The sequence below is a fragment of the Crocuta crocuta genome, unplaced genomic scaffold (genome assembly GCF_008692635.1).
Source record: "Crocuta crocuta isolate KB4526 unplaced genomic scaffold, BGI_CrCroc_1.0 scaffold68, whole genome shotgun sequence".
NCBI lineage: Eukaryota > Metazoa > Chordata > Mammalia > Carnivora > Hyaenidae > Crocuta > Crocuta crocuta.
In genome coordinates, this window is record NW_027532426.1 from 319,614 (window position 1) to 339,887 (window position 20,274).

A 20,274-nucleotide genomic window follows, 5' to 3' on the forward strand; every position below is an offset into this window, starting at 1 on the left:
AATGGTAATTCTGAAACGATGCCAGCCTACAGCCTCTCTCTGCCTCCCCAATCAGAGCTCAGGCCAAACCCTTCTGTCCTCTTGCCCTCTGCATTAACCCTTTGCTGATCCTCAGGGACCACTCCCCCAACACTCCCATACCTGGGTGAGGGATGTTGGACAGAGCCCATTTTCATGTGCTGCAGGTGGGAGTGTGCTAACATGTTTGCTCTTGGTTGATGGACAAGGTAGAGGCCAGGAGTTAAAATTAAGGTGAGAAGGGAGAAGAGCTAGGTACCTGTTTCATAGTCACTTGTGTGTGAAGATTCAGGCTAATGGCGTCTCCTCACTTTAGGGTTCTCAGACTTCGGACACCTTCTCTCTTCTCAGAGCCCAGATGTCTCACAGGTGAATTCTGATGGGGAAAACACGGGAAGTGTGGGAGAGGAGTTTTGATGTGGTTGCATGAGTGTGTATAGCTTCAGGCCTTGAACGTTGGCAAGAGGGAGGGAGGAAGGAGAGCACAATTTCAGGAGGTGTTTCTTGTACCTGGGGGATCCTGCTCTGAATCTCCTTAGTCCTCCACTGTGAACTGGGTTGGGGGTGGACGGGCGGGGGGGCGAGGGAGTGGTGCTGGGGAATAAATCTTGTATGAGAACAATCTTTAAAAGACTAATATTGGTGTTTTACCCTGGATAGTGTTCTCAGGTGACAGCCTTAGAATAGGAAGTCCAGGTGTGAGTGACCCACCTGCCCTGTCTTTCCTTTGTCATGGTTAGAATACTCACCATGGTATTAGGCCACTTTCCCTCCCCTGGAGAGCCCAGACAGCATAACTGGCACTCTTGGCTGGCATCTAGCCTGCAGTTCCCAATCATGTTTCTCTTTTTTTAATGTTTGTTTTAGATAGAAAGCAAGGAGTGGGGTAGTGAGAGAGAGAGAGAGAGAGAGAGAGCCAGAGCCTTCAGTGTGGAGCCTGACACGAGGCTCACACCCACGAATCTTAAGATGACCTGAGCCGAAGTCAGGAGTTAGATGCCCAATCTACTGTGCCACCCAGGTGCCCCTCATTTTTAATATTGTTCCTTAGCCGTGTGACGATAACTGTTTCAAAGGCTAATGAGAATTTTAGGTAACAGAAGGCTTTAAAGAGTAGCACCATGCTCTTCCTTTGGACTGTTTGAGCTGCAGGGACAGCTGCTCTTTGGCCTTCAGCTGACCTCAGAAACTAGAAACATTTATTTCAGGCGTTGTCCCTTTGGCCACTGTGGGCAGAAGTGGAAAACACCTGCCAGGTGTTGCCGTAAGATTGACTCGGCCAACAGAAAACTTTTCTACAAGCTTTGTGGCTTAACCGAAGCCCCCTCCCAACCCTGGCTTTCCTTGGCGTTCAAACCACAGCACGGGTTGAGCGCCCCCTGTGTGTGCGGCTCGGTAACGGGCAAATAAGGGTATCGCAATGCTGCTTCCAGGGCTTCTACGCATTCTTGGCTTCCAACCATCCTCCTGCTAGTATCTCTTGTTCCTATTTTACAAATGAGACTGAGGAAAAGAAATTGGGCAGTGGGACAGGACACACCCCTGTGGGAACTGGCCCTGTGATCTTGAGCAAGTCACTAGCCCAGCGGGCGCTGATCCCAAGTTTTCTCTCCCTTGGAACACCGGCCCGGCTCACGGTCACGAGAGCTCAGCCGCTGTACCGGAAGCTGGTCTCAGAACGTGAAGGCGTGATTTACTACGGCCTGCGTCCCGACGGGGAGGGACGGAGGGAGGGAGAGGTCCGGAGCCAGCGGCCCGCCTCCACCGCTCGGACACAGAAGTGGCAAGGACCGGCGGCGGGGCCGGCTCCAGGCAGGACTGAACTACAGCGCCCGGGAAAAGTCGTTTCCTTCCTCGCCAAGACTTCCGCTTCCGCCATTCGCCGCTTGTGGCCCGCCCTACCCGTCGCCGGAAGCAGCCGTTGCCCCGAGCAACTGCAACGTCCGGCTTTCCAAGTTGGCGGCGGGAAAGGCCATGAGTAAAGGCCGGGCCGAGTCTGCGGCTGGGGGTAAACGCGACCGCGGGCGCGCCAGACACCCGGGCGGGGGGCGGGCGAGGGGTCGGTTGAGTGACCCCCTCCCGTGCCCCGTCTCCTCGTAGCCCCCGGGATTATCCTGAGGTACCTGCAGGAGCAGAACCGGCCCTACAGCGCCCAGGACGTGTTCGGGAACCTGCAGCGGGAACACGGACTGGGCAAGGCGGTGAGGACCTTCTCCTAGGATCTCCCTCCCTCCCCCCGCTCCCCGCCCCGGGGCCCCTCGAATCAGCCTGAGCTGCTGCTTTCTCGAGGCTGTCATTCTAGCCTTGGGCTTCCTAAGGCAGTTCGGCGCTAAATCCCCGCTGCCTGGGCCCGAAGTCATCCCTCTTATCGTTCGGCCCCTCCCCTCTGCCAGGCGGTGGTGAAGGCGCTGGAGCAGCTGGCTCAACAAGGCAAAATCAAAGAGAAGATGTACGGCAAGCAGAAGATCTATTTTGCCGACCAGGTGAGGGAAACCTGTGCAGATTATCACCCGTGCGAGACCCCATTAGGAGAATCAGTCTCTAGAATGAACTCTGACTTGAGGCGCCGCGTGAACCTCACCTGGCCTGCGCCGTTAAAAGGGCCGCAGGCACCCTTTAAATGAAAGTGGGCGCTCCCCTTGCTGATCCACACTCCATGAGTCTTCCAGATCTGAGATATGATAAATGCCAGAAGATTCTGAATTGTTGCCACCAAGAAACTTTTCCGCTTGGAGGTTTCTTTTTCCCAGTCATCTAGATTAGAGCCATCTGCTAAGTGATTTGCCTTCTGTCCGCACCCCTCACTCCCAACACAGATAACACTAATTTTGTATCTTTAGGCCCCACCACCACCTGGATGCCTCCCAGACCTTTCAGAATCAATATTGCTGAAGTAGGATGCCCCACCTCCCCTAAATGGGCTCCTTTACAGGCTTCTCCCTCAGAGCCACTCCTCACCCAACCCAGAGACTGGGGAGTCACTCTTAACCTCTCTTACCTCACAGCCTAGGCAGCCAGCAAATCCAGTTAGTTTTCCCCCTTCCTGAACCCACCGTCCCTTTTCCGTCTGCTGCTGCTGCTCGAGTTCAGGTGCTGCTCATCCATCAGGACAGCCTCCTCACAAATTAAACACGGCAGCCAGAATGGTCTGTGTGGGTGCAAATCTAGTGCCATTTCCCTCCTTGAAACTCGAGCGCTCCCTACAACAGGGAAAAGGTAGGCAGAGACTCGGCCCCAGGCTGCCACTAGCCTCACCTGCCCCTTCACCAGTACGAGACCCTTTAGATGTGTTTTCCTCCTGTGTTCTTCCTCTGCCTGGAGTTTTAAAATCCCTCCTTCCACCTCTGCCTCTTTGCTCAGCGAACTCTTACTCTGAGGATCTCCCTCAGGCATCACCTTCTCCAGAAACCTTCCTCGAATTCTCTCCTCGCCTCTTCTTCAGGCACTCCCCTCCCCGAGGGGTGCTATATTGTGGTTGTCTTTTTACCCAACTCCTCACTAGACTGCAGCCCTTCCAGGGCAGAGCCCACTTCTCTTCCTCCTCTGCTCAGCACAACCCCCACCCTGGTATCTAATGCCCAGTGGACACCGAATACTAGTTTAACTGAATCACACCACCATCAAGGCTAATTTTCCTAAAATAGGTTTCATTACGTTACTACTCTAATGAAGAGTCCCTAAGGGAGAAGTTGGCAGAATTTCTTCCGTAAAGACAGTTTTGTGCTTTGCCAGCCACACGGCCTCTTGTCACAGCTGCACAACTATCAGTCACTCAGGGCCGTCATTGTAGAGCAATATGTAAATGACTACATGTAAACGAGTGGGTGTGGCTGTTTCCAGAAACTCCGGCTGTGAGCCCCATATGTGGCAGGATTTGGTGGGCAGGCTGTAGTTTGCTACCTTCTGCTGTAAAGGTTTACCTTGCTTTAATGAAGAGTCCAAACCGCCCAGGCTGGCATTCCTGTTCTTTCTAACCTGCTCCCTGGCATCACTGACAAGACCCCCCACCCCCGAGCCCCAGCACAGCCCTTTGTGGTAGCTGGTCCCTCATGGGAGGGGCTCCTCAGATGTTTGAGTCCCTTCGATACCACCTACCACACCTCCTGACCTGCCCAGGTTCTTCCTGTTGTGGAAATGTGTAATTGAGGTATCACTACCTTGGGGAGAGCGTTCCTTTACTTTTAGCCCAGTGAGTGGTTTTACCATTAAACGACGATTTCTGTCCTGTTCAGTATCCTGAAGCCCCTTGAGGACAGGCTCAGGTTTTAACTTTTCTTTCATACCTTTTTGTTTGTTGGGACCAGTACCAAATGGAATGGCTTCTCACAGGGACCCGCCTGCTGTTCTTTCAGGCACCCCGGAGGGCTGGGGGAGCCCCAGGTTCTTGAGCAGATGTGATGCAGCCTGCCCAGAAGTGGCTTCCCCTCCTGGGCCTCACATCAACCCACTTCTGTTTCTCTTCTCACCTCTGGCAGGACCAGTTCGACACGGTGAGTGACGCTGACCTCCAAGGCCTGGACGCCAGAATCGTGACTCTCACTGCCAAGGTGCAGAGCCTGCAGCAGGGCTGCCGCCACATGGAGGCCGGTAGGACGGGCAGCCGCTGGAAGGGGCCCCTGGCGTCAGGGTCAGTCCAGAGGTCAGGAATCCCTAAGTGAATGGTTTGCTGCCTGCAGTGTTGTCCTGCTGCCGTGGAGAGCTGGGCTGCGCTCCCACAGGCATTATATTGCAAGAAACAGAAACAGCTAACGGCTTTTGAATATAAATGGGCAAGACACGCATTTGCTTTCCCTAACATTACCCTGTACTGTGCCCACGCTCCCTCTGGGCCATGCTCCTTTAACTGGCTACAGGGAACAATCTGTTCAACCTCACACTTTACCACTACTTGTAGATGGAAGAGGAAAGAAACGTAGAATAAACTAGTAATTCTGTAAGCCTTAGTCTCAGCTGAGCAATTTCCAGAATATGGAACTCATTCTGGGCCCTGGGTGTAGAACCTAGAGCAGGGTAGGGGCCCAGTCTCCTACCCGAGGGAGCACTCACTGGGAAAGAAAAAACCCATCGTCAGGGGTAAGTTGACCTCAGGGAGATGTGGTTTCAGAGCTGAAGGAGTTAACTAGTGCCCTGACCACACCGGAGATGCAGAAGGAGATCCAGGAGTTGAAGAAGGAATGTGCTGGCTACAGAGAGAGACTGAAGAACATCAAAGCAGCCACCAACCATGTGACTCCAGAAGAGAAAGAGCAGGTGAGTCAGGAGGGAGGGTGGTAGTGGGGAGGGCTGCTTGTACGGATCTGGAGTGAGGTCGAGGGCTGGCCCCCGGCAGCCGCTGAGGGGCTAGAGGAAGCTGTTTCCCTGTGCAGGTGTACAGAGAAAGGCAAAAGTACTGCAAGGAATGGAGGAAGCGGAAGAGGATGGTAAGTGTGTGAGCCCCGCGGCGGGCCCTGGAACATGGCAGCCACTGGAGAAACTGCTGCCCGAGGTCGTGGGTCTACGGGGCAGTGCCAGCTGTCTGAAAAGGGGTGGTTTTGTTATTTCTCAGGCAACAGAGCTGTCTGATGCAATCCTTGAAGGATACCCCAAGAGCAAGAAGCAGTTCTTTGTAAGTTGAGTGGTTCTCTCTCCCCTCCTTGCTCCCCTGAGGGTCTTCGTCCAGGGAGGTCTCATTCACTGGTCTCCCTGCCCCAGGAGGAAGTTGGGATAGAGACAGATGAAGATTACAACGTGAAGCTCCCAGACCCTTGAGGGATCCTCTGGCAGGACAGGGGAATGGAAGCGACGTCCTGAACTGGCAGCCTCCTTCAGGTTGGCTTCTTTTTTTGTTCCTGTTTTCTGCCTTTGAGGAGAGCAGCCGGGAGAGGGGCATGAACCAGAGTACAGGGCGCAGGGAGTGAGCCCAGCGTGGATGGTCGTCATGCTTGTCTCATCGTCTAGATTCCAACTGCTTGAACTTCACGCTTAGAACAACGCTGAAGGAAGGCATTTGGCAATATTTATTGTAATTTGATATAAAAATACTTAATTTTCTCTGGATAACCAAACCTCCCAGATGTCAACCCTGAGGCAGGCTACTGGGTGGAGACAAGCTACTGTACACAGCATTCAAGGAGTCCCAAGGCCTTACCCAGGACTTTTCTGGGCTCTGTGTCCTGGGAGAAACACAGGCAGCACTAGCACTAAGATGGTGGAGACCCCCAGGATGGCTGGGAGTGGTTTTGAGGCCCAGTTCACTTTCAAAAACTGTAACTTTAGCAAAGTTGCACTGTTGGTGTTTAGAAAATTAAAACAAAAAACAAAACGTTTAATAAGTAGTGCTGTGTCACATTTAACTTCTCTGTGCTGTGCTCCTGCTTGTGGGGACAGAGGGGGCGGGAGTATGTGGCGGAGGACGGAGAGGCGATGGAGTAGCAAGTCAGGGCAGGAACCCAGCAGCCCTACCCTGAGCTGGTCAGAAGAGGCCTGGTCTCCCCTTGGGCCCACCAGGCAGCCCTAGCTGAGGCAGGAGGCGGCCTTCTGCCCCTCGTGCCTGGGGGAGCACTTCCTCATGCTCCTCCCTTCCCATCCAGCCACTACCAAAATGGTCCAACTTGGGCCCAGTGTTGCCCAAGAGGCCAGACCAAATGCAGATAGTAGCTTCCCAGTATGTGTGGATCAGAAGGGGAAAGGCCAGAACAAGGCCCCCTCCCGAAGACTTCTATGGAAAAGGGGAAAGACAGCAGGCTTGAGTTCTGTGGTCAATATAATAAATTAAAGCTTTCACAAAACCAATCCCCCAGCCCCACTGGGGGTGCCGGGGAACCAAACCCCGAGGACCAGCTGACCGGCGTGCAGTGTTGCAGTCCAGCCTCGGCAGCCCAGTGGCTCCGCGGCCAAGCAGGAGACTCTGGCCTCTTGCTGGCTCTTCTGCAGGTTCCAAGAGCCGGTCAGTACAGCTGGTTCTTCAACTGGTGCAAGACGCCAATCACGATCTCCCGTAGGGTCTGGCGAGGGCAGTGCAGGAAGACACAAGTGACGCTCAGGTGAGGACAGAGAGCCGGCACAGACAGAGAAAGCCCCTGGGAAGCACTTGTCTACAGTTTACTCTGAAATGTCCCCGAGACAAGGCAGAGAAAGGGAATGGAGACACGGAGAACTATGTGGTCAAGCAAATACAAGAAAAATGGGAACGGCAGCAATTTAGGTGGTGGGCACAGGAGTGTCCAGTGTGAAATCCACTAGCTCAGAAAATGTCAGGAAACAAAAAAGCGAGTTGCAAGTCAAGCCTCAGAAACTCCATGCAGTATCACTAACATACTGCTCCGTTACAGATAATAACAAACCCCAGGGAAAACCACTTTAGTGGGCCTGGGGTGGGAGCCAGGAATCTTTCCAGAAATTCCAAGTGATTCTGTGATGAGCGTTTACATACTAGGCAGCCATAATGGGGGCTAAGAAAGGCCAGAGCGAGGCTCTGCCTGAGTAAGTGCCCAAATCATTCTTGACAAATGAAACCTTAACAGGAAACTCTGGGCGAGGAAGCAAGGGAGATGGCCTCTAGAAATCTAAAGGTTGCCGAACAATTTATGACTTGGGCCACTTTGCCCAAAAGACCTGCACCCCTTGACCACCGCTGCCCCATACCTGAGGCTTACAGTGCTCCTCAATCCAGCTGAAGACACAGGCTGACAGCTCCTGGAAACTGGCCACGGAGATGGAGGCATTGAAGGACTGGAACAGAGAGTCCATGATGCCTTGAAACACATTGAACTTGACTTGGTCAGAGACCTGATCTTCTCCTTCATGGGGGTTGTCCTGGTGTGCCTTCACAATCTGCTCATAGTTCCTGAAAGCGAGCAGGACAGGGCTACAGTGTGGTAGCAGCTCAGGTCACCCTACATACTCCCCTGGGAAGGGATTCCCGGAGAGCTTTTGGAAGGTAGTCAACATTAGCTAGCTACTGCTTCTGGGACAGAAATGGGTGACCCCTCTCTACCCCGGCTTAATCCCATAGGCACTCTGGTATCTGCTATGTATCAGGGACTGTTGGGGTGCAGAGTCCCCCCCAATAATGGCCACCTACCAGAGAGGACTGTTCTGTATTATCTGATGTGGCCTTTGAACAAGAGAAAGGTATGAACTGAAGTCGGCCTCAGAGTCCCCTCAGAAGCCCTGGCCCCCCAAGCTCGGCGTCCCCCTTACACTTTCATGATCTTTAGGGCCGTGACGTCCTTGCGTAGCATGGACACTTCCTCCTCCTGCTTTTTCTTCTCCTTGTGCAAAAATTGGATGTAGTCAATAGCTGCAGTGGGTGTGAGCACAGAGGACGTCTCAGAGGGACAGGCTGACTTTGTTTCCCCTTCCTCCCTTTCCCCAACTCTCCGGCTGCAGTCACCCGACCAGGGCCAGGCCAAAAGTGGGTGTAAGGCTCTGGCCTCACAGCCACACTGGCCCCCACCGCTCCCAGTGCTCGCCCTGGCCGTACTCTTCTGTAGGACGATGGCTTTGCTGAGCTTTTGGGAGCCAATGGAGAAGTCCTGCTGCTGGCAGGTGGGGACGATGGTCTGGAGATCGTCATAGCCTCTCTGTGGAAACAGGGAAAGCCCAGGTTCCTTAACTCCCAGGGATTCAAGCACACTGGCACAAAACTTTCTGTGAACCCAAGTTCCACGCTCACAAACTCAAAGGGGTGGGGGGGTTGGAAGGAAGGAGGTGTTCATGTCCAGGGCCTAGATCAGCTGCCACCAAGGATGCTTGGGACTGATGAGGGCAGGGTGGACCTGATACACAGGGCCCTCCTGCACGGGCTGAGGCCTCCCCGGTCACCTTGATGGCGTCTCTCCTCTTCTGCTCAGCCTGAGTATGTGCTCGCCGCCTCCGGTCTTTGTAGGATTCCTTGTAGGACTCCTGGTGGTAATCACTGTCCTCGTCATCTACGCTCAAAGTCAGGGGCAGGAAGAGGTCATTTTGAAGCCCAGTGGGCCCAGCTAACCCACCTTGCCCCAGTGGGGAAGAAAAAAACTGGTGCCCAGAGACAGCAAACAGATAGAAAAACCTAATATCCTAGATGAGGTGAAAGATGGGGAAACCCTGTGTCTAACGCTAGGCCTCCAGCACCCCCATGCGGATGGCTAGAGCTTCCTGTCTAGGAAATCTACTAAAACGATGGTGCATCTGAGCCCCCCCAGGTGGGGGCATGTTGCTGCCTACCTGTATTAGGGACGGAAGAGGCACTGGTGGAACCGATGCTATTAGCTCTGGACACTACACTCCCCTTTCGGGTACTTTCTACAAAAAGCCCTGGAAAAGAGAGGTCCCGATCACTAAGGGGTAGGGCAGGGGGACGCTGTTAGACCTTCGGACACCTGTGTACAATGACTTCCTGATCCTTAAATGCTGACCTCTCCCTTTCAACCCAAAAGCCGCTCATACTGGGTCATCCACCTCCTGCTGTGCCACACCACAGTGCTCCTGTCCCTGGTGTCTCCACTGTTCCACAGGCCTGCGATGACACCACCGGTTCACAAAGGGGCATCTGGGCACGATGAGGGTGAGACAACGGCTAGCTCCCAGTATTTTCATCATTTCCTTGCTTCAGAGCAGCAGGAACTACACCCTTAGGCTTCCTGCCCCGGTCCTGCAGCTCCTCCCTCACTGTCTCAGGGCAGGAACTCCACTCAGGGACGGTGGACTGTGCTCAGGTGTGGCTGGCAAGACCACGGGAATCTACAGGACTGTGGCGGGAGTGTCATCAGGGGGCTGGAGACGGTGGGGGAGACACTCACCGGGATCCAGGCTGTTGTCACTGTAGGCATACTCCACCTGCGACACCAAGCAAAGGAGCCCATCACACCTCCGCTGGGGGCAGGGCATGCTCTCTCTCGCGCGCGCGCGCGCACACCCCCCTATCCACCTCCACCCCCAGGGCGCGCAGGCACCTGCAGGATGCGCACACGTGTGTTCACTTACATACGCGCTCGCGCCCGCCCAGCCACCCACCCCTGGGGTGCACAGGCATTTGCAGGATTGCCCCAAAAGCAGAGAGCAGATAGGCCGTGGGAGCGCCCACTACCCGCCCCCCCCCACCCCCGCAGGNAGCCCGGTCCCCTCACACTCGTGCACACATGCCTCACTTGTCTCCCCACCTTGGCACGCGCAGGGTGAGGGCTGTCTTCTCTGCAGCCCAGGGGCCCGGAGGGCGGGGGGACCTTTGCGGTCTGCAGGGAATCCCCTCGTCTTCCGGACCCCGCACGTGCACGAGCCCGACCCGCCCTCCCCTCGCCGGCGTGCGCGCCCGCGGGGCTTGCCTTGACCCAGGGGTCGTCCGGAGAGGCGCCCGGCTCCGTCATCTCCGACCTACCGAACCGGAAACCAGCCAGCGGGCGGGCCCCCTGCGGCGAGGAAGAGGCGAGGCGCTTCCACGTGACCCAAACCCACCAACCCACGAATGAGAGGCGGAGGGTGGGGCACGGCCCGCGCATGCGCAGCCCGGAAAACTCAAACCCTAGGGGCAGCAGCCGCGGAGGCTGGCGTGGGATGACACAGAAGTCGTCTTTTCCCTCGCCCACGCTACAAGAAGCACATTCTGTAAAATGGAGTCCCCTCAAAAGGCTCGTGCGAATAGGATCTCCGCTAATTGTGTGCACGCGCCGTGTTGGGCCCGCGGCTCCCGGGGACGCATGTCCAACCCCGGCCCTGCCGGCACTGCAGTCCTGGCCGCCTCGGCGGACCCCGCACGGCTGCCCCGCCTGGCTCGCGGGAGGCCGGTCCTCCGACACGCAGCCCGCCGTCTGGCAGGAGGCTGGTGGAAAAAACGCTTTCAAAGAGCCCGTTGGCCAAGTGAAGCCTCTTCGCAGATACAGAAACCGAGGAACCTAGAAAGTCTGTAGCTTCTCCCACCACAGACAGCTAGTTAGCGACAGGGCCAAGGCCGGCCACGGTCTGGCTAACTTCCAAAGCTATGCTCAGGACCACTCCGGGCTTCGAGCTCAAGGCTTCCAAAGACACGTAGAGGCACTGGGGCAGGAAGCAGACATCATACAGGCAGCACCTGGCAACATTCACCTTTAATTCTGTTACAAGCTCCAGCGTTTGCCCTGGCCACTGTCAGCCGAAGGTTTCACAGAGACTGTCGGGGAGAGTAGGCACAGAATGCCCGAAGGGCCTGCTCCCCTCTGAGGCACCTCCTCGGCTCCCGCCAAACACCAGCAAGCTGGGTAGACTTCGTGTGTCCGCCAGGCCCAGCCCTGCCCTCCCCAGTCTTGGGTTGAGAGTCTCCAGGCCCCAGCGAGGGTGGGCACCGACGCCCCCATTCGTCCTCACCGCTGAATCTCTGGGCAGCTCCAGGGGCTACTTTGGCCCCACAGGGAAACTCCTAGTCAGCCACGGCCCTTACGGCGTCTGGGAGATGCGCTTCTGCAAGAGAGCCCAGGCTTTCTCCACCTTTGGGCAGGCGGGAGGGTCGGGAGGAAGAGAAGTCAGGGTCAGACAGGCACCCACTGGAGACCCTCCCCTACAACCCAGCCCTTTCCTGGGCACCAACCTGGCGCTGGGTGACCTGCGATTCCCATAGGGTGCTCAGCACCACGTGGCTCTGGTCCACAAGCTGTTGCCCGCTCATCTGGCTCTGCAGCCGGCTCTGAGCTGCAGCTTCGCTCAGCCCGTCCCTCTCCACAATGCGGCGTACAGCCTGGGCACGGAGAAGGCATCGGTCAGCCCACGGGCTCGGAGCAGGCTGCCGTGCGCAGTGGGGAGGGGGTGGGGGATGGGATCCAGTACCTCAGTCTCAGGGATGACGACAGTCCACACCTCATGCACCATGTTCTGCCAGCCGGCTTCAAGCAGCATGGCGGCATCGATCACGCACACACGCTTTCCTGTGGGGAGACCCTGGTCACTGCTAGCAGCAAGCTGCCACTTGCTACCAGAGAGCCAGGGGAAGCCTAGTCCCAAGGAAAGTGGAGGGTCTGGCTTGGGGGGAGGAAGCTCCCAGGAGGAGAATCTGCTTAACGTCCCCCTCAGCTGCTCCCATCATCCCTCCAACACACCCTCAGCCACAGCCTGATTCATCTCCTCTCGAGCCAGTTCTGCGATAATTGGCCACATAATGTCCGTGAGTATCTTCAGCTGCTTCTGAGGAGGGAAACAGGAGGTGGGCAATTTACCTTCCACTGGAGACAGAGCCAGCTCGAGGGAGGAGGTGGGGGGGAAATGGATGGGTGGAAACTGGCCCTCTGAACCAGACCAGAGAGGTCCACTCGGTCCCAACCTCTGGGTCTAGTAGCAGCTGAGGTGCTCTTGGAGAGAGGTGTGCTTACCTTGTTCCCAAACACTCGGCTGCCTAGAACCTTCCTGTTGATAATGCCATCTTTATGGAGAATATCTGGACGACAGAGACACAGAGCTCGGCAAGGAGGCCAGGCCATCCCCTCACTTCAGGCCACTTCCAGCCCTCCCCAGGCATTACCTGTTCCAAAGGCTTCCACAACAGGCTGATAGGCTGGACCCCCTGGGGCATAGGCCCGATGGCCCAGTTGGTCACTGTCGATGACAAACGCCCCCAGGCCCTTAAGCCGCTGAGCTACTGAGCTCTTCCCAGAGCCACTGATGCCCGTCAGCCCAATCACGTAGAGCTGTGTGGGGAGCTCGGGCCTCTTCTGGAGGTAGATGAGAGGGAACCCCAGTTACTAGGGTCTTCAGACTCCTGCTGGAGACTGAATTCTTCAGTCTTTACTCTTTGGCATCTCCAGCCCACCCAAGCAGAGGAGAGAGAGGACGGGCATACATATGGAGGCCGAAGCAGCTTTCCCAGCATTCGTTGGCGGAAGGTGGAGGAACTGACTTTGTCCTCTTCGTTGTCTGTATGGTTTTGGTCCTTTAGCAGCTGGATCTGGTACAAGGCAAGCTCCTCCAGATCCTGAGGTTAAAGAGGAGGGGTGAGGAGAAGGGAGGAGGGGCAGGAAGATGATAACATCCGAGCTGCCCCCTTATCCTCCCCAGAGTAGAGCCTGACTCCAAGGAACTGGGAAACAGTTCCTTCTCGCCTCTTCCTCACCACCCCAAGCCCTCTCTTCCCACCTCTAGGGTCACAGTACTTCCAACAGCCCCCCACGTGGCCTCCCCCGTCCCCATCCACTCCCTCTGCCAGTCTCCCTCAGGGGTTACATTCTCAAGCCGGAAGCGGTTGACGGCCATCCCCCCACGATAGGTCTCCTCGCTGACCACCAGGAACTCCAAGGAGGGGTCAGAGCCAGCGGGCCCATAGGGGTCCAGCAGGGGGACGATATCAAAAGTCAGGGAGGGCTTGATGTCCACCAGGAACTCACTCAGATGTTCCACACGTTCTGCGTAGGGCTGGAGCAGCTCAGGGAGCAACTTGCCTGGGGAAGGAGCCCAAAAGAATAAGGAGATCTTTAATTGGGAAGGAAAACTGTAGGCAAGTTTGGGGAAGACTATCCCTAAGNTGTCAGGGGAGCAATGAAGAGGGAGCAGGGGCTGGCATGTGGCCAGAGGACGAGCAGTGCCAGGGAGCTTCAGAATCAGATGGAGATTTCCAAGAACCACCCCAACAATGAGTCCCCTCGTGCTGTATCTCTGGCACGCCTACCTACAACCCACGACCCACTCATTCATTTACTTCCAGGGTCTCAACCTTTAGGGTTTAGGAGCCGGAGAACGTCTCAAGAGTGCAGATTCCTTAGTTCCACATTTGGGGGAATTCTGATTTGAGTGGTGAGTAGATCACACATGGAGAAAGCTGCACTAGTTCATTTAACGTAATTTCCTTAACACCCACCGGGTGCCAGGCGCTGTGACACATGGGAGGGGTGGGAAGTAAAGGATGCCCCCTCTTCCTTGGCACTGGGGGAAGACTGAGGAGTTTTGAGGGTCCTCCCCTGCTCTATTCCAGAGTATCTCTCACTCACTCTTCAACAGGTCTTTGTCCGCTACTCCCACCACAAGCTGCTCCTGAGCCAGGATGCACGCGACACTGAGCAACACCTTGTGGGCATTGTGCAGGCGGTCAAACGTGCCACCCACAGCCCCACGGTGGTAGCCACGCACTGGCTGCTTTGGAGACCTGGCCACGGGGGAGGCTGGCCTGATGGTGGAGGCTAAGGGGGCATCCAGGGGCTCCCCGGGGAGCTCTCCGGGCCCATAATCGGGGTATAGCAGCACCGAAGCCAGCTGGGGACAACAACTGTAGCAACTGGTGGCATAACGCTCTAGCTGTTGTTTGACCGGGTTGTACTGGCTCCCATCCAGGGTCTGGAAGTCAGTCAGCACCACTTCCGGTGGGTGGGCCAGGTTCTGGACTGAGCTGGGCAGGGGAGGGAGAAAGGCGCTCTTGACTCCTATATTGGTCAGCAGGACTCTGACGTCCAGGTGCCTGTGGACATCAGCGCCAGCGTAGAAGTGCGTGATGAAATCCAGGACCTCAAACGTGGCCTGCACGAGGCTGGACTGGGGCTGGGCCGGTCCCCCCAGGCTCAGGCCGGGCTGCAGGTGTACGTAGAGCGTGTGTTTCACCAGCCGGGCCGCCGAAGTCAGGATGGGGGCCAGGCGAGGGACCAGGGAGGCGAGCGGCGTCGTCAGCACCAAGAGGCCCGATCGGAATACGGCCATGCTGCCCAGGCCTGCGGACAGCCAGGGAGACGAGGCGTGGTGACTGAGGGGTTATGTGGCCGAGGCTGAAGGCAGTCAAGGCCCCAGGGAGAGGCCCTGGCGCAGGGACGGGGTCTCAGTGCTGATCCAGAGGAACCCCGGGGAAGGCACGAGGGATCGGGGCTATGCACGGAGCCCCAGTTTCACATCTCTAAGACGGAGCGGTGAAGCTGCTGAACGGAATCGAAATCCTGGGCAGGGAAACTGGACAAAAGCCCCTAAGTCACAGGGCCAGGGATCCAGAAATCCTAGGCCCTCCTGCCAGGCTGTACCAGGATCTTAAGGGAATCGAACGAAGATACTAGAGGGAAACACTCAGGCTCGGAGCGGTCCTCTACTTACTGACCTCTGGTCTTAGGTTCCGCTAGAGCCGCCGCGGAGTCTTACCTGGCTGCGACCCGGAAACAGTAGTCCAGCAGCTGCAACTCTGAGCTACGGAACGGCAGAGGGGCCAAAGTCTTAACTAGGTTCGGGAATGTCGCGAGATTTTGTAAGGAGTAGGGCGGGTCCTGCTGAGGAGGTGGGGCCGAGTTCGGAGGCTGCGGGAGCCGGTGAACCTATTTATTTCCAGATCTCAACCGTTCCCAGACCAGTTGGTGGAGGGCGAGGCGGAGCTGGAAGGTCGTTTCACGGATGCCCTTTAGACCCTGACAGAAGAGAATGACTTCAGCTGAGTTACCCAGGAGATAGCGGCAGAGGCAGAACACACACATGACTTTCCTCTTAATAAGTTATAGGACACAGCACCTGGGTGGCTCAGCCGGTTGAGCGTGGGGCTCCTGATTTCGGCTCAGGTCGTGATCTCACGGTTTGTTACTTCAAGCCCCGAATCAGGCTCTGTGCTGACAAGGTGGAGCCTACTTGGGAGGCAGGCTCTCCCCCGCCTTTCTGTCCTTTCCCCACTCGCATTTGCTCTCTCTCTCTCTCAAAATAAATAAACACTAAAAAAATAATAAATTACAGGGACGAAGGTGGGGGCCACAGGGTAGCACTTAAATCAGGACTCAAGAGTCCCTGGAACCCTACTGGTGCCCTCCCACTCCAAGGATCCTCTTGTGGGAGGCCACAGGACAACTCTGTCCAAGCCCCATTTCATAGTTGGGGAAGTTGAGGCCCTCTATGTTCCAAGGACATGTAAGGCAGTAATGACAGAGGCCTGGTCTTACGGCTTGCCACCCCACTCGGAACCAGCTTGAGGAGAGATGAGGAAAGTTCTGCATGGCAGCTTAGTAGAGTTGACACAGGATGGTCTCCAGACAGGAGAAAAGGGAGAGGAAGGAGGGAGATCTAGTGTCAAGGGTTTACTGTGAGGCTAATAGAGCTGGGAAGGCTGCTGGTCTCCCTGCGGAGAGAAAGCCAGGTTGCCATCAGGAAATATTTCAAGTAAATCATTCACAGAGATCTCAGAAGGGAGGGAAACCAATCTCCTAAGATTCCAATATTGTGCTGTGGCTTATTTCCCCAAACTAAGCAAATACTCATTTTCATAATTATATGGAGTTTTTAAAATTAAGTTTGTTTATTTTTTAAAGAGAGAGCACCTGCGGGGAAGAGGCAGCGAGAGAGAGAGACAGAGAGAGACGGAGACAGAGATAATTCCAGGTAGGCTCCGAGCTGTCAGCTCAAAGTCCCACACGTGGGCTCGAACCCACGACCCATGAGATCATGACCTGAGCCGAAATCAAGATTCCCACAACCAACTGAGCCGCCCGGGTGCTCCCTTTTTTGTATTCTTAAGGAGGTGTCTCAAGGGGGCACCTGGCTGGCTCGACTGGTGGAACATGCGACTCTTGATCTGAGGGTTGTAAGTTAGAACCCCACATTGGGTGTAGTGATTACTTAAAAATGCAATCTTAAAAAATAAATAAATTAAGTAAATAAAGAGATGTCCCAAAGGTGTATAAGCCTCTGGCCCCTCAGAGCCTGGATGTGCCCCTGGAGTCAAGGATTGGAAGAGTTATAGAGCCACAAAGGCACTGAAGCCAGCTTCAGGGAGGAGACACTTTGGGTTGGATTTTAAAGAGAGGATCCCGTATGAAGAAGCAAACTGCAGACTCTCAGGAAACGCCCTGAAACATCTGGGCACAGACTCACACGGAGTCACTGTTGGAGAAGATGTGAGTGCTAGTTGACTCTCAAGCTGGCCTTGGGCAATTGGAGGCTCCTCCCACACTCCTGTCCTTATATACACTGTTCCCACAGCGGTAGCCTTGAGAGACCAATGGGTTGAGACCATCTGGATGGTATATGTGATGGAACTAACTTAAGGCCTCAGTATGCACTACTGAGATTCTGGTGGCCAAGTGCAGAGATCGACTTGTCTTTTTTTTTTTTTTAATGCTTTATTTATTTCTGAGAGAGAGAAAAACAGTGTGAGCAGGGGAGAGTCAGAGAGAGAGGGAGATACAGAATCCGAAACAGGCTCCAGGCTCTGTGCTGGCAGATAGCACAGAGCCCGATGCAGGGTTCGAACCCACGAACCATGAGATCATGACCTAAGCCCAAGTCGGAGACTCAACCGACTGAGCCACCCAGGTGCCCCGAGATCTACTTGTAGCCGCCCAGGATGAGTCTCATACGTCAGTTCCCTTGCTAATTAACCCCCCACCCCCACCCCCACCTCCCAATCTGGAGTGGTCTGCCTCTTTCTTTGGTCTCTTCTTGGTGTCTGTGTACGTGAGCCAGTTTCAGATTTCACCTAGGGAACTTCTAGGTTGTGAGCCAACAGTCATTTTTATTCAGTAAATGTGGATTCAGTGCCTCCCATGATCAGGAACAGTTCTAGGTATAAGGAATTAACCAGTGAACAAAACAAACCAACAAGCTGCCCTGGAGCTTAGATTCCTCTGGGTCTTGGGATAGGGTGATGACAGTTATAGAGAAATGTGTAATGATAAGGTCAGCAAGTCAATAAATAAATCTATAATACATCTAGTGATGATAAGTGCTATGAAGGAAAATGAAACAGGGTAAGGGAACTATAATTGGGAAGGGAATGCAATTTTAGATAAGGTCGTCCAGGGGAAGACCTGAAGGAAGAGAAAAATCAGAGATTAGGGAAGCTGTACCGGACACAAGGAATAGCCAATTCAAAGGGCCTAGGGCGGAAAGCCAGTAGGACTGAATCAGACGGTTGTAAGTGATGAAAGATAAGGTCAGAAAGGAGGTGGAGCCAGATCAAAGCATATGTTGGAGGTCGGTCTTAGAGAACAGTCTTTGATTTTACTTCGAAAGCCACAGGAGGTGTTTTAAGCACTGCCATGAAGTAACTTTCATTTTTAAAAGTTCATTCTGGCTGCACTGTGGTAATTTTCCTTGGTGGTCATGGGTGGCATCAAGGCACCAGTTAGGAAACCACTGTGGAAATCCATGTGTCCTGATGCTAGACCAGAGTGCAAAGACCAGAGTGATTTCCAAATATGCTCTGAAGATTGAAGGTATTTGCTGATGCGTTGGTTGAGGGATGGGCAAGGAGGAAGAATGGAATTATCAGGTACTGAAGTGGGGAAGACTGGGGCAGGGGGAGGTCTGGAAATCGGAACTTGGGTTTGGACACATTAAGTTTATTAGGCATCAGGTGGAGCTGTTGAGTAGGAAGTTGGAGACGTATGTCTGGAGTTTTGGGAAACAATGCAGTTGGAGACATTGGAGATTTTGATGAGGGTCATGGGCGCATAATCGGTCCTTGAAGTCACAGGATTGCAGTAGACTATTAAGAGTATGAATGTGGGGCGCCTGGGTGGCTCAGTTGGTTAGGTGTCCAGCTTTGGCTCAGGTCATGATCTCGTGGTCTGTGAGTTCGAGCCCCGCACTGGTCTCTGTGCTGACCGCTCGGAACCTGGCGCCTGTTTTGGATTCTGTCTCCCTTTCTCTCTCTCTGCCCATCCCCTGCTTATGCTCTCACTTTCTCTCTCTCTCTCAAAAATAAAAAGAGTATGAATGTAATTGAGACACATGGCTGGTTCAGTTGGTGGAGTGTGTGATTCTTGATCTTGAGGGTTCAAGCCCTACGTTGGGTACAGAGATTATTTAAAAATAAAATCTTAGTGGCACCTGGGTGGCTCAGTTGGTTAAGTGTATGTCTCTTGATTTCAGCTGAGGTAGTGATCTCACAGTTCCTGAGATCAAGCCCCAATCTCCAAGTTGGGCTCTGTGCTGACAGCAAGAAGCCTGCTTGAGATTTTCTCTCTCTGCCCCTCCCTTGCTCACATGCTCTCTCTCTCTCTCTCTCAGAATAAGCATTTAAAAAACTTAGATTTCGTTTAAAAAATAAAATCTTAAAAAAAAAGATGATGAATGTAAATTCATGGAAGGGTCACACTTTGCCTTTCTCATCATTGCATCCTCACCCTGGGTTGTGACCTTGTGATTGGGGTGTGACCTTGTGAGCGTATGCGTGTGTGTGCGCGCGCACACACACACACACTCTCTCTCTCTCTCACTGGGGTGCAAAGGAATAGACTGGGGGACAAGAGCTGGGCTCTGAGAGCAGGTCTCAGAGATTCATACCATCTTGGCCCTCTCCCCTTGCTGTAGCCTTTCTGGATCCTGAAGGGACAGCAGAAGCATCTGGGCCAGCAGGGCAGGGAAACAGGCAGGGATGAGCTGGCTGAGGCCCCCATCCCAGAAGCAGCCAGCAGCCCAACGCCCAGAGCGGATGGCTACCTGGAGGTAGTGGCAGGTGCAGATGCCGCTGTACCTCCTCTCTCTCCACCCAGGTTCCAAACAAACCCCCAGCAGTTTCCCCTTTCTGACTTTCCAAGCGCTCTGCAGCCATGCCCCTCCCCCTCCCCATCTCTTAGGCACCCCCGCCCCTGTCCTCTGCCCGCAACCTCCTCATCTAGTACTCTCCCTGTTCACCCCTTCTCCAGCACCCTACTTCTCAGGAAGTTGGCAGGAAATGGTCCCCACAACCCTGCAAGCCCTTTCTCCGGCTTCTGCCCCACCCCACCCCCCACCCCTGCCTCAGGAAGGAAAGCCCGTTAGGCAGGCCAGCCTGACCTTGGAGCCTTAGCTGAACCTTCTGGTGAGTGGCAGCTTCTGGGCTGGTGAGGAATCCCTCCAGCTGAGTTCTGTCAAGGGCAAGGGACACGGAGGAGGATGAGTGCAGCTGTATCCTTATAACTCACTTGGCCTTGTTTCTTCTTTACACATCGGGCTTCCGCATAGGTACACAAAGTAGTAATACCACTACTGGCAGCCAATAATAGCGGTGCCTGCTAGTAAGACCTCCTCCCCAGCACTTTCAGGAATTAGCTCAAGCCTTCATACGATCCATGACACAGGTCTTCTACCCATTTTACAGATAAGAGAACAGACTCAGAGGATAAGGACCTTGCCTGAAGTCTCATGACTAGTGGGGGCCAAATCACAAGCCGCCTCTCCCCCTTCCCAGGTCCGCCTCACCCCTGCTGCAGACACCCTGCGGGAATCCAGGGACCACTCTCGACCCTGCCCTTCGGGGGGCTAGCTCCTTCCTCTTTCTGGGCCTCGGCTTCCGCGTTGGTATTCCCCGGGTTACCCACGGTCTTTCCAGATCGCCCGCCCGCTGCACCCGCCGCCTGTCGCCCACGTCCCCCGGAACGGCGCGCCCATGGGGTCGCAAAGGAGAGA

The 20,274-nt window shown here is 54.8% G+C and overlaps 4 protein-coding genes across 9 annotated transcripts in view; 1 reads left to right on the forward strand and 3 right to left on the reverse strand.

The window, feature by feature from the left end:
• The first annotated feature begins 648 nt into the window (after positions 1–648).
• On the forward strand, positions 649–6,329 carry PSMC3IP (PSMC3 interacting protein). 2 transcript variants are annotated; one of them, XM_077779205.1, is made up of 8 exons: positions 649–2,026; positions 2,119–2,219; positions 2,412–2,501; positions 4,494–4,605; positions 5,123–5,268; positions 5,385–5,438; positions 5,564–5,623; positions 5,873–6,329. In XM_077779205.1, the coding sequence occupies exons 1-8, from the start codon at positions 1,993–1,995 to the stop codon at positions 5,981–5,983; spliced, it is 708 nt and encodes a 235-aa protein (XP_077635331.1). In that variant the 5' UTR covers positions 649–1,992; the 3' UTR covers positions 5,984–6,329. The 2 variants fall into 2 exon arrangements, with proteins under 2 accessions (XP_077635331.1, XP_077635332.1); XM_077779206.1 differs by having other exon boundaries at positions 652–2,026; positions 5,710–5,966.
• On the reverse strand, positions 5,992–10,575 carry MLX (MAX dimerization protein MLX). 3 transcript variants are annotated; one of them, XM_077779202.1, is made up of 8 exons: positions 10,143–10,575; positions 9,783–9,819; positions 9,208–9,297; positions 8,824–8,930; positions 8,483–8,582; positions 8,200–8,299; positions 7,642–7,843; positions 5,992–7,001 (listed from the first exon to the last, which is right to left on the reverse strand). In XM_077779202.1, the coding sequence occupies exons 1-8, from the start codon at positions 10,476–10,478 to the stop codon at positions 6,945–6,947; spliced, it is 1,029 nt and encodes a 342-aa protein (XP_077635328.1). In that variant the 5' UTR covers positions 10,479–10,575; the 3' UTR covers positions 5,992–6,944. The 3 variants fall into 3 exon arrangements, with proteins under 3 accessions (XP_077635328.1, XP_077635329.1, XP_077635330.1); XM_077779203.1 differs by having other exon boundaries at positions 10,305–10,426; XM_077779204.1 differs by lacking the exon at positions 9,208–9,297 and having other exon boundaries at positions 10,305–10,427.
• A 470-nt stretch (positions 10,576–11,045) lies between these two features.
• COASY (Coenzyme A synthase) lies at positions 11,046–20,166 on the reverse strand. Of its 3 annotated transcripts, XM_077779198.1 has the most exons (12): positions 20,068–20,166; positions 19,663–19,733; positions 15,049–15,308; positions 13,923–14,633; positions 13,162–13,376; positions 12,782–12,913; positions 12,464–12,653; positions 12,315–12,379; positions 12,045–12,129; positions 11,776–11,873; positions 11,540–11,686; positions 11,046–11,439 (listed from the first exon to the last, which is right to left on the reverse strand). In XM_077779198.1, the coding sequence occupies exons 4-12, from the start codon at positions 14,620–14,622 to the stop codon at positions 11,389–11,391; spliced, it is 1,683 nt and encodes a 560-aa protein (XP_077635324.1). In that variant the 5' UTR covers positions 14,623–14,633; positions 15,049–15,308; positions 19,663–19,733; positions 20,068–20,166; the 3' UTR covers positions 11,046–11,388. The 3 variants fall into 3 exon arrangements, with proteins under 3 accessions (XP_077635324.1, XP_077635323.1, XP_077635325.1); XM_077779197.1 differs by lacking the exon at positions 20,068–20,166 and having other exon boundaries at positions 19,663–19,814; XM_077779199.1 differs by lacking the exons at positions 15,049–15,308; positions 19,663–19,733; positions 20,068–20,166 and adding an exon at positions 15,008–15,043.
• HSD17B1 (hydroxysteroid 17-beta dehydrogenase 1) overlaps positions 20,064–20,274 on the reverse strand; it is a 2,430-nt gene continuing 2,219 nt past the window's right edge. The window contains exon 7 of the mRNA XM_077779127.1: positions 20,064–20,222. Within this exon, the coding sequence (XP_077635253.1) occupies positions 20,064–20,222 (159 nt within the window). The remainder of the gene's footprint in view (positions 20,223–20,274) is intronic.